We start from the raw sequence: 12,079 nt of genomic DNA, 5'->3' as shown, positions 1-12,079 counted from the left end.
TATAGGAATTGTATTTGTCCAAAGTTTGACCTACCTATCAATCTCGAAAGCCTTGAACCAGTGTTTGAAACATATTAAAATTAAAAATTATGTATTCTATGTTATTGTTTTTAAAAAAATATTTACAAGTAAATTTAACTTAAAAGTTATATACTAAATAATTATTTTGTTGGAGTAAAAAAAGGCAAATTAAAATATATCCAAATCAAGCATGATAATGATAGTGTCATGAAAATACAAGACCAGCAAATCAGGCAACACCAAGTATGATAAGTTTAATTAAGGAAGAAAGAGGGCATCAATTAAAATATATAATAGGGTAAACTACTTGATTGGTCACTCAATTTTTAGTAAACTTTTATTTTAGTCACCCAAAATGAAATTCTTACAATTTCGTCACTCAACTTTTAGGGGGCTTTCATTTTAGTCATCCCACCGGTAAATCTCTAACGATGATTAAACGCAACATCATATTCACAATTTCATTTTGGTCACCTAACTTTTGGGTTGCTTTTATTTTGCTCACCCAAAAAATCCCTTTTTAAAATATTAATTAGGGTAACAAGAAAATGAATAAAATAAAAAGTAGTAGAAACTAAAATAATGCATTAAAAATTGTCAAAATTGTTTATCACATTGTTGAAAATTCTATTTTTTTTCAATTTTGAAAATTTAAATTTCAAAACAAAAAATCAATTAAATAAATTGTTGAATTTGTCTTATCCATTGATAATATTAATTGTTTTGTTATTGTAATATTAAAATTAATTAAATTAATCTCCTTCTAAATTTTAAAATTTTAGTTTATGTTTCCATGTTATTCTTAATGAAATTAACTCGGTAACTCATATTTAATAATTGTTTTCGAAATTTAAATTTATTTTGATTATATAATCTCAATCTTTCATAATAAACTAAAAAAAAGAAAAATAATTGTAATTAATTAAATTAATTGATTGTTCTTCGTTTGGGTAAAGAAGTGATGAAAAATCTTTGAGTTTTATTTGGCATGGAAGATAAAATTAATTAATTTAATTAATGTAAAGATTTTTCTTTGCTTTTAGCTTAGTATGAAAGACTTGAGATCATATAAAAAATGGGTTTCATGTACAATTATTAAAGATGATTTATTTGATTTTATTTTAATTTGGAAACATAAAATAAAAATTTAATATTTTAAAGGAGACTAAATTAATTAATTTCAATATTATTGTAAAAATCAGTTGACACTATCAATGGATAAAAAAATTCAATAACCTATTTAATTTGATTATGATGTTTTGAAATTTAAAATTTCAATATTAAAAAAAAGAATTTAGAATTTTCGTAAGGGTGAAAATAAGTACAATTTGACAATTTTTCAATCATTATTTTAGTTTCTATCACTTTTCATTTTAATTGTTAATGTTTTTTTACTCCAATCAATCTTTAAAAGAGGATGTTTTTGAGCGACTAAAGTGAAATGTGAATATAATTTGGCGTATATAGTTATCTGTCATTAGAGATTTAATAATTGAGTGACTAAAATGAAAGTGTTCTAAAAATTGTAAAATAAAAACGCCTTAAAAATTAAATGATAAATTAAAGAATTTAGCATATATAATATTAAAATGAGAGGTTGTGGGTTGTCTTATTCCCTAGAAAAAGGATTCCCTTTTTAAGATTTTATAGCATATTGGTGGAGTAAGAAGGGAAAAAAGATAGGGGACAAACATAGTTGTAATTTGAATATAGATCCCCCACCCCATAAAACTAATACCAATAATAGAATCTCTAATGCAGTCAAGTGGACACAACATAATTTCATGCCAAATCTCAGTTATAACTTTGAGATTTAAGATTATCATTATTAGGTAGTGTTGTTCAATTATTGTGGACAAGTTATGTATTTTATTAATTTGTAGGTTGACAACCTCATTATTAATTTTAGGAAAAACTAAGTAGAGATTTTTTACCCTATAGATAGATTTAGATTTGGATGGGATCTCAGGTGGGTTGATTTCTCGATTTTCAAGAGCCTTTGGGGGACCTTCACTATCAAATCAAACCTTAATTATAGATCATCCTCTATACCCCACACTTCCTCAATACTATATAAATTATTGCATTCTTTCTGTTTATTATTGTCAACATGATGTGATTGCCGCTTTACCAATTTCATCCTACTTTTGCCTCTATAATCTATTCTTTTTATTAATTACAATAATAAAAAGTAAATTTTAAACAATAAACGCGATTCGAACTTAGATTATATTTAGAGTAATGAACGTCTTTAATCACTAAGTTATTATATGAAGTTGTGTCTCTTAATCTATTTTAGTAGCAAATTTTGTAGGTTTTTCAATCTCAAATCCCTCCCCCTATTAAATATAATATTACATTAAGTTAAATTCAAGTTGGTGATCAAATGTAAGGCATTTATTAGGAAAGTGTTTGGACCTCGTCTCTCTTTTAAGTGTTAGGGCCCTAACTGTTGCCAACCTCAGGGCCCAGGAGATTGCTCCCAAACTGGTGGACATGTCATGCATGCTCTCTTTTATTTGGCCATGTGGATTTTAATAACACTAGTGTATAAATATTTGCAGTCTCATGCTTCTTTTACTGTTATATATTGCTTTCCTCTTTTAATTTAAAACCAAAATTAAGTTTTTTTTATTTCCTTAGAGATATTAGCAGAAGCCAGTTGTGGACAGCAAGCTTTGCCTTTACTTTCAGATTAATTATATATTTTTCTTTTTCAAGATAGTATTTTATATACCATGATCCAGAGTAAAAACATTGCATAATGAGGAACATGCATATAAATATATAAAAGATTAAAAAAATAATTAAAAAAAGATTGTAGTTAAAGTTAAAAAAAAAAAAAAAACACATAAGTTGTTGTCAGCAATGCAGTTCTATGATTGGGGTTTTTGTCTGCTAAATTCTTCTGGTTCTAAATAAGTTAGCAAAACAACTTGGGACCAACTATCATAATTCATATGCATATAGATTATTAGATTAGGTTAGGTTAGATTTACAACTGCATTTCCAAGTTTCATCTTCTCATATACTAATACTTTTTAAGTGTTATGATTTACGGGTAATAGTATTACGAAGGTCTTTGTATTAAGAGTTAGATTGTATTTTATTCTTTCTATTCAAAAAATGGACAAATTAATCTCTATACATTAGATCAAAGAGCAAACTGATCTTTCTATTCAAATATTCATCCATTTCTGTTGTTAAAGTTTGGCTTATATATGTCAATATGAAGTACACACAACATATCACATGTCACTATCGGATTATTCTGTCAACTACGACAGTTTTTAACAATATATATGGATGAAACTTTTAACAGAAAGACCAATTTGTTTTTTAATTTGATGTACATAGATTGATTTATCTATTTTTTAGTAAAAAAGTAAAATGTAATTTTATTTTTAATATAAAACATTCATAATATTTTTACCTGTTAATAAACTACCAAGCGCTCATTTTTTTAATTTTTTTGATAATTAAGAGAGGAAATGAAATCTCATACTCTTATACATTGTTAATCCTAAGTAATTTGTAATCGTTTAATTAGTTTACCACGCAAAGAGGGAAATAATCAACGCAGTAGTGTTTTTGAAGTAGAGCTTAAGGCTTATTTTACCTTGAAAAATGGAAATTAGAAAGAAATAATTAATTAATAACACAATATTATAGTGTTAAGTGATATGAAGCAGGCGCACGTGGCGGATAACCCAACGTCATCGCAAGCCAAAAGTCATAATAATAGTATAGGCAAACACCAACACCCATGGGTAAAAGTTAAAAGGTCAAGCCATTAACCGCGATTTACTGCATGCCACCCTAATCACCTCACCAGCAGCAGCGTAATAAACATTAAATATCCCCCACCGCCCCCTCGGGCCTCACTCATCAAACAATAAACCAAACAAAAGGCTGTTTTCATTTTGCTTTTATTTATTATGCGTCTCAGAAATTTGGCTCTGCTTACGTACTTGGTGGTTTTTTGGGGTTTGCTTAGAAACCCTAAATATGAGGTCCCCGTCCTTCATCATAAAAGCCCCTCTGATGTGCTTCAAAATATGCATTCAAAGCATTTCACTGAATCCCATTCAATGCCCCCTCTCTGCTAATCATTCATTTCTTCTCTTTTTTGCTTGCCCATAGTTTTTGACTCCCTTTTTTCCCTTCAAACTTACTGCTCTCTTTCTACTTCACTATTTGACTCTCCTTCATCTCCTTTACGGGTATCTGATTCCAGATTTCCAGTCATCATCAAATCATCTTCTTAAAACCCAAAATGTTCAAAGTTGATTGCTTTTATCCACCGTCTTTAATTTCGGTCATCTGAAGTGATTCCCACTTTTTTCTTTTTTGACTTCTTCATCATCATCATCATCTTCTTCTTCTTAGATCATCAAAGAGTTTTATGTTGATTTTCCCTGTCTTACAAGTAGAGAGAACATAAAATGTTGGAGTGCGAACGGAAGTCAGAAAGTGAGTTAAGTTCATCGAGTGAGTGTTCAATGACAAGTGAAAGCCGTAGCAGCTTCAGCCGTCTCTCCTTTGACCTCCGGTCTTCCCCGGAAAACCTTTCTCTCAAACCCCACCGATCTTCCGACTTGGCTTACTCCGCTATCCGTTCCGCCACCTTCGCCCGTAAAACCGGCCTCACGTCCCGTGATTTCCAGCTCATCCGGCGCATCGGTTCCGGCGACATCGGAACCGTCTACCTCTGCCAGCTTGCCGACGCAGATGAAAAATGCTGTTATGCGATGAAGGTGGTGGATAAAGAAGCGTTGGCCATGAAGAATAAAGTGCAACGTGCTGAAATGGAGAAGAAGATCTTGAAGATGCTGGATCATCCATTTTTGCCTACTTTGTACGCCGAGTTCGAAGCTTCTCATTTCTCTTGCATAGTTATGGAGTACTGTTCCGGCGGTGACTTGCATTCTCTTAGACATAAACAACCTCAAAAACGCTTCTCTTTGAGCTCCGCAAGGTACTTCATTTTTTGTTTTCTTAGCTCACTACCTTCACATTCATTACAATGATTTTACGCTTATCCTTCTTGCATGCTTTAATCTGTCTTTTGTTTTCTTCTGCTGTTTTTCAAACACTTAGCCTGTCTTGTTCGTATCCTTGTCTGCCTCAACTCTGCAAAGTCTCTTTCAATAAGCAAACTTGTCTCTCTTTTTTTCCAATATTTCTTGGTTGCTATAAATATTACAAATAAATAAATATTCTTTTATAAAGCACTAAGATTTACATTTTTTTCCCCAAAATATCATTAGAAAATAAAGTTTCATTATTTGAGTTTTGTTCTATTTTACTCGGTTTTCATTTGATTTTTCATCAGTGTACGAGAATTCGGGGGTGTTAGGAAGCATTTTATTTATTTTTCCTTGTTCTTGCTCGACAGCTGAGATTGTTCACGCAATTACATACATCTGACTTTAGCCTGAATTTCCCTTATTCGATAGTGTCTTTCCATTTATTGTCTCGATAAAATTCCTTGCCATGCAAGCAAACTCTTGAGATGAATGCTTTCCATTAATTCTGTTATTCTGGTTGCTGAGAATTTGCAGACTATAAGACATTTCACTAAACTACACTGTTTCCAGGTTCCATCAATTCTGACATTAAAAATGAACTAAATAAACTGATGATTAGTTGCTTATTCCAGGTTTTATGCAGCTGAGGTTCTGGTAGCTCTAGAGTACCTACACATGCTGGGTATTATTTACAGAGACCTAAAACCGGAAAATGTTTTAGTAAGATCAGACGGTCACATCATGCTATCGGATTTCGACCTTTCACTTTGCTCAGATGCCATCGCAGCCGTTGAATCACCGTCATCGTCTCCGGATCCCACGCCTCCCCAAAACCACCGCTCTTCTCGTCCACCTACAACCCCTCTCTCCTGCCTATTCCACCGCTTCTTCCGGTCAAAGAAGATACAGACGCTCGCACCCAACAATCTGTTCTTCGTGGCGGAGCCCGTCACCGCCCGGTCACGCTCCTTCGTAGGGACCCACGAGTACATATCTCCCGAGGTGGCAGCCGGTGGGTCCCACGGTAACGCCGTGGACTGGTGGTCTCTAGGTATCTTCATTTACGAGATGATATACGGAGGTACACCTTTTGCGGCTCCATCGAACGAGGTTACGCTGCGCAACATCGTGAAAAGGCCACTCACTTTCCCAACCCACTCGCCTGCTTCTCTTCTCGAGCACCACGCTCGAGACCTCATCTCCGGGTTGTTAAACAAGGAGCCCAACACTCGGTTGGGATCCAAACGCGGCGCTGCCGACGTCAAAATCCACCCTTTCTTTAAGGGACTCAATTTCGCCCTCATAAGGTCGCTTACGCCGCCGGAGATTCCGGGTTTGAGGCGGTCACCCACCACGACGTCCTTTCACCATCCTAAGATCGAGGAACAATCCAACGCGTTTGATTACTTCTGAGACGCCACGTGTTCTGTCGGTTATGCCAGATTTTATGACTGGCCAGTGGAGAGACAGATATGTATATTCGAGCAGTCTTTTTTTTTTTTTTTTTAATGGTGTTATTTGAAGTAAGAAATTTTTAGGTTGGGAATTAGCTAGATTGTATATTTGTATAATAGTAAAAACATAATTTTATTATTTTATATTGTTTTTATCATTTTTAAAAATTAAATTTAATTATTTTTAAAAGTTAAAATATAATTTTATTATTAATTTAAAATTTTATAAATTATTAAAGGTATAAAAATTTTCCATTTAAAGGTTGATCCTGCCAGTTCCCTAGCTCAGCTGGTTTAGGTTGACTTTGTATGGAAGATATATGCATAGCTAATTAATGGAAGATATTCAAAACCAAGTGGAAAAGAAATCAATAAATTACTAGTATGATTTATGGATTGATTTTTTTTATCTAAATAGTATAGAAATATTAGAAATTTGCTTATCTATATGTGATAAGTTTTTGTATTTTTTCATAAATTTATGATATATTTTATACAAATGTGTAATTATTTTGGGGCATAGAGCGAAATGTTGGCCAAACGCAAACAAAAAAAGGGTTATGAGTAGTATTTAATAGATAATGTGGAAATGCAATAAATAATTTAAACTTGATGAAAATGATTGATGTCTTCTCACTAAAACAAAATATTACCTTTATTGAGTTTCAAGTAATAACAGGGATGGGTTCAGAATTTCCCATACTTTACCTCATCAATGTCTCTTTATGCTAAAACATATAATTGTGGAAAATCAACTAAACTCAATCATTAGTCTATTAAGTTTATAATTCTTGGTTGAGTAGAAAATTGAAAGTTCAAAAGAAGAGAGTATAAAAATAGAAAGAAAATTATTTTTGAGTATACTTAATAGGAAGAATAGATGAGATAAAAAATTGAAATGATAAGAGGAGAGAAAATTAGAGAAACGCATCATGTGGCCTAATGGTTAAAGTGTTTATTAAGTTTGAGTCACACTAATTACGTTGTTGGTAAATTTTTTACCCTCTTCTTATAATTTATCGAAGAAAACAAAAATTTCATTTCATTTCCTCCATTTTTTGGTTGTGTTAAAAAATGAGAAAAAAAAACTTTTAAAAAATATATAGTTTTGAACTATCAACACCCCTACCTCATTTTCTCTCCTCTTAACTTGTAATTTAAAAAAATTAATTTTTATGTATTAAGTAGAAAATTGATCATTTATTTTTTTCTTTCTACCAGGTCTACCCAAAATTAATTTTCTTTCTACTTTACCACTCTTCAATTTCATCCTTTTTACTTCTCCACTTAACCAATAGTCAAATTATTTTGATATATAAATGAGTTGATAAACACATAAGTTACCATTATTTATGAAAATTCAGTAGAGTTTGTGTATAATAATTGGGGAAAGGAGTGAGCGGTTTGACAACACATGACATGGGGGCTGTCCATGTGATCTTCCACGGTTGCCTTTCTTTAATTTAAAAGTGTTGTCTCCTCCTTTGTCCCCCAACAAAATGCCACCAAACCCAATAACCTTCTCCCACGTGTCGATTTCCTCGTGCCTGCGACGTGGCTTTAATCACTTTGTCCCATTCCTGATCCTCAGGGCCACCTAGCCTTACTTTGCCGACCCTTTGTTTGTTTGCTTGATTTTTAAGGGAGTTGGTGAGGTATAGTAGCTTACTAAGTTTGTGGTTATTGTGGGGTGTTGTTATCCTCATTGGTGATGCAAACATCCATCCAAACTAGGTATAAATAACTAAGTAGCAACTAAGATGATATACGTTTGTTTGACTGTGTTTTAGTTTAAACAATGAAGCTCTTTTTCAACACTGTCGTTGTATAGTAGTTGTTTAAATATAGACATGGGAAATTTGGTTGGAACTTCACTTGTGATGTGATGTTGGTATTATATTTATACCTACTTCACTGTGCAATTTCCATTCACACAAGTGAAGTGAAGTGACCAATGGTAACGCAATACAAAGTGTGGGGTTTGCATGAATCTTCAAATGCTTCATTCGTTTCTCTCTCCTCTCCTTAATGAGTCAGTGTGTCCAGCGTTAGTAGCTATTGGCAAAAACGGCATAGGTAGCCGCTGCCTCATCTCTCTCACCTAATTCATTTATAATGCTAGACTGCAGTCGCAATTGGCAACATAATGGAAAACGACATTTACCTATTCATATATTTATAGGAGTAGACTAAAAGGGAAAGCTCCTTCATACATACTCCAATCATCAATTTAGTAAATGGAGGAAGGAATAATAAAGAAATGGAGGTGTGGGGGATAGAGAGATGAAAGGAAAGTGGTGAAAGAGCAGTGATTAGAATGCAATGCAACGTAACTTGTGCCTAATGACACTATGTATGCTATAGCCTGTGTCCTGGTGGAACATTAGGCTTACGTAGCTTATAGTCTTCGTCCACTGAAATTGCAGTTTCTCCAATCCTACACTTAGCCCTGCCACAGTCTTTATTTCTTTTTAATTTTTATCTACTCATTCTCTCTCTCTCTCTCCTATTATTATCAACCATTTGTGTTTTTTCATCATTAAGTTATAATAGATGGATAGACATGTAATTAGCAATGTTCTATAAAATCTAAATATTTTTTAAATATCGAAAAATTAATTTAAATATTTAATTTATTTTTAATTATCATAAAAATATTATATGATGTTTAAATTAATTTTATTTATATCATTATTTAAAGGATGGATTGAATAAATTTTACCGGTTGAATTAATATAATTTATTTATTGAATTTTAATTTAGTTAAAAATTATTAAAATATATATATTATAAAATAAAAACATTATTATCATGATATTTTTATTATTTTATATTTCATGTAAATTTAAAAAAATTATACTTGATATGATTTAAATCTAAAACATCATAATTTTTAATATCTTACTTTTACTAATTCAATCAAAACCTCCTTTATTTTTTACATCACTTTTTATTAATATATTTGTTAATGATTTTTCCCACATCGAATGTACATCATAATTTAATACTATTCAATTAATTTCTAACTACTACAAAAATAATTAGGGAAAAGCATTCAAAACATCAGGGGTCTGGGTTTGAAAATATCCCACTTACCCTCCAAGTTCGATGGAGAATACACTAAACAAATAAATTTCATTTATTTTGAAACAAATTTTAATTACAAATAATAAAAATCTAATTTTTTTAAAAAACATAATTATAAATTAAATTAAATTCTAATATAATCAGTGAGGTTATATAAAATGATCTACAAATGCTTAAATGAAGACAAGAAAAAAGGTTATAAAGTTAAAAATGCAAAAATCCAAATCTTTCTCATTTTCTCTTATAAATACTTATGGGATATATAATTATTTCTTTCACGTGTTTATTTGCTATTCATTATAAATTTACTTATTCATTCTCTTTTAGTTTCTCATTACTTAACCAAAAACTTTAGAGCAAGTAGTTCTATTTTACTTATTTTAAAGCTAGGGTTTTGTAAAAGTTATTCATTATCTTTGAAAGGTACAAATTAATGGAGTAAGTAAAATCCGTGGAGGTAAGTAATTAAATTTGAATCACTTTGAAATTCTCGTATCTTTAATTTGTGTCTTTATTTTCTAAAATTTTAAAATACCAATTTATCTCCTTTCAATGTAGTTTGACTTTAACATAGGAAAGTACATATGAGTTTAATTCTCATTCTAGGTTCTTGATTAAATAAATCGAGTGGACTTCCCAAAGAGACATATTGTATAGCTCTTATATTGTAGCACCCTAGTCCATTTGGGACAATTGGACTAGTCCAAGTTTGGTCCAATTTTTCAAGCTTATCACTCTTGATTTAAATTAAAACTAAGCTTAAATACTTTATGATCCAAATAAAAATTAATTATTAAATTAATTACTCAACTCAATTATAATTCCATTTAATTATTCAATGAATTTAAACTAATTATTACTAGTAATTTAATTTTCAATTTGAATTCAATTATTTAATTTATTCATTTAAATAATTATTCAAAGAAATTAAATTAATCCCAAGTCACCTCTTACCTTTTTGGTAATTCATGCAATCTAATTTTCATTCACTCAAATGTTCTTATTTAAGCAATTCATCTAATGTTATATTGAGCTAGCTAATGGACCAATTGAACATATATAATTAAGGCTAAAATAAATTGTAATTAAGTTCTGACTATTCATCTACTAATTACAAATTTTTTTTGGGTCATGGAGTCAATCCATTAAAAATACCGTGATTGAACTCCTCATTATATACCATTACTAAGACTACTTAAATCAAGTTTTTGTCTAATGACATTATCATACATGTGTTACCCTTAAAAGATATTCATGATCCATTTATGTTAAATCCATTCACTTAATCTGATCCATTTTATCTCATTATCACTATTGTATCTTCTACAATAAACATTATCATTATCTATATCAATAATGACTAAATCATTTGTCTCAAACAAATAATTCATCACAATGTTCCATTTTCATATACAATACCGATGAGAGGTACCGATTACTCTTTTTTATCAAGCTATGATTCCACTATTGTGAGTGAAACCATAACATGTTTAAGTCATGTACACAACATAATATTTTTTTGCCAACTATCTTAAGAGCAGAGGTTTTTAATATATAAAAGAATATGAGTCATACATGAATGATTATACACTTACTCAAAACTTAGGTAAATTACACCACGTCATAAGTGAATTAAGCCAAAAACGAATTTAGAATAAATTCAACTTAGTACTTATTCAATGTGTTATCTATCCAAACAATCACATTAATGTCTCAAATTTTTGAGTCAATCTAGGTCCAATAGCCAAGATCAGTGAAAAGCACCCATATTAAGATGTTCAGGCGTACAACAGGTATGTGACCATTAATGCACACTCATACTGCATCAATGGCACAAATTTTCAATGTTTTTGGAAAGATTGCTTGGACCATCATCCTTTTCATCTTTTCTCTTTTATTTTTCTTTTGGTGGTTATAATAATTAGTACCATCATGATAATAGTAATTATAGCGTCCATGACCATATCCATGACAACAGCCACAACTGTGACCATATTTCTTTCATTTCTATTATTATGTATGGTTGCATTCACTACTGGGAATGAAGTTGAACCAGCAGGATGACTTTCATGATTTTTCATTAATGCATTTTTATTTTTCTTAGTCACCAAAAGGGATGAGATTAATTCAAAATATTTTTAAATTTTTTTCATGATATTGTCGTTGCAGGAGCACCTTAGATGCGTGAAAAGTTGAGAAAGTTTTCTCCAATAAGTTATCATCGGTTATTTTTTTACACATATTTTTAATTGAGAATTTATCTTAAATATTGTGAAATTATATTCAATTACTATTTTATAAGTCTTGCAATTTTAAGTTCATCCAATTATAACGAGCTTTTGGTAGAATTATCATTTTCTAATGGTCATATCTTTCTTTTAGGCTATTCCACAATTCAAGTTGACTTTTTATAGTCAAATATTTTGTTTTCAATCCTTCATGAAGATAATGAAAAAGGAAAATCACAAATTAGGCATTATCCTATTT

At 30.8% G+C, this 12,079-nt stretch overlaps 1 protein-coding gene across 1 annotated transcript; it reads left to right on the top strand.

The window, feature by feature from the left end:
* Positions 1-3,904: 3,904 nt before the first annotated feature.
* Positions 3,905-6,660, top strand: LOC108477442 (protein kinase PINOID). Its single transcript, XM_053023466.1, has 2 exons — positions 3,905-4,999; positions 5,684-6,660. Exons 1-2 carry the CDS (start codon positions 4,467-4,469, stop codon positions 6,462-6,464), a joined length of 1,314 nt encoding a protein of 437 aa, XP_052879426.1. The 5' UTR covers positions 3,905-4,466; the 3' UTR covers positions 6,465-6,660.
* The last annotated feature ends 5,419 nt before the right edge of the window (positions 6,661-12,079 follow it).

This window comes from Gossypium arboreum, chromosome 12 (assembly GCF_025698485.1).
Source record: "Gossypium arboreum isolate Shixiya-1 chromosome 12, ASM2569848v2, whole genome shotgun sequence".
Lineage (NCBI taxonomy): Eukaryota > Viridiplantae > Streptophyta > Magnoliopsida > Malvales > Malvaceae > Gossypium > Gossypium arboreum.
The sequence above is the reverse complement of the archived record's forward strand: the minus strand, read 5'-3'. Positions and strand labels throughout refer to the sequence as shown.

What these genes read in the sequence shown, in the direction of transcription:
- LOC108477442 (XM_053023466.1), top strand. Translation starts at nt 4,467, where the DNA reads ATGTTGGAGTGCGAACGGAAGTCAGAAAGTGAGTTAAGTTCATCGAGT. An exon ending in TTCTCTTTGAGCTCCGCAAG is followed by an intron (nt 5,000 to 5,683) that starts GTACTTCATTTT and finishes TGCTTATTCCAG; the next exon opens with GTTTTATGCAGCTGAGGTTC.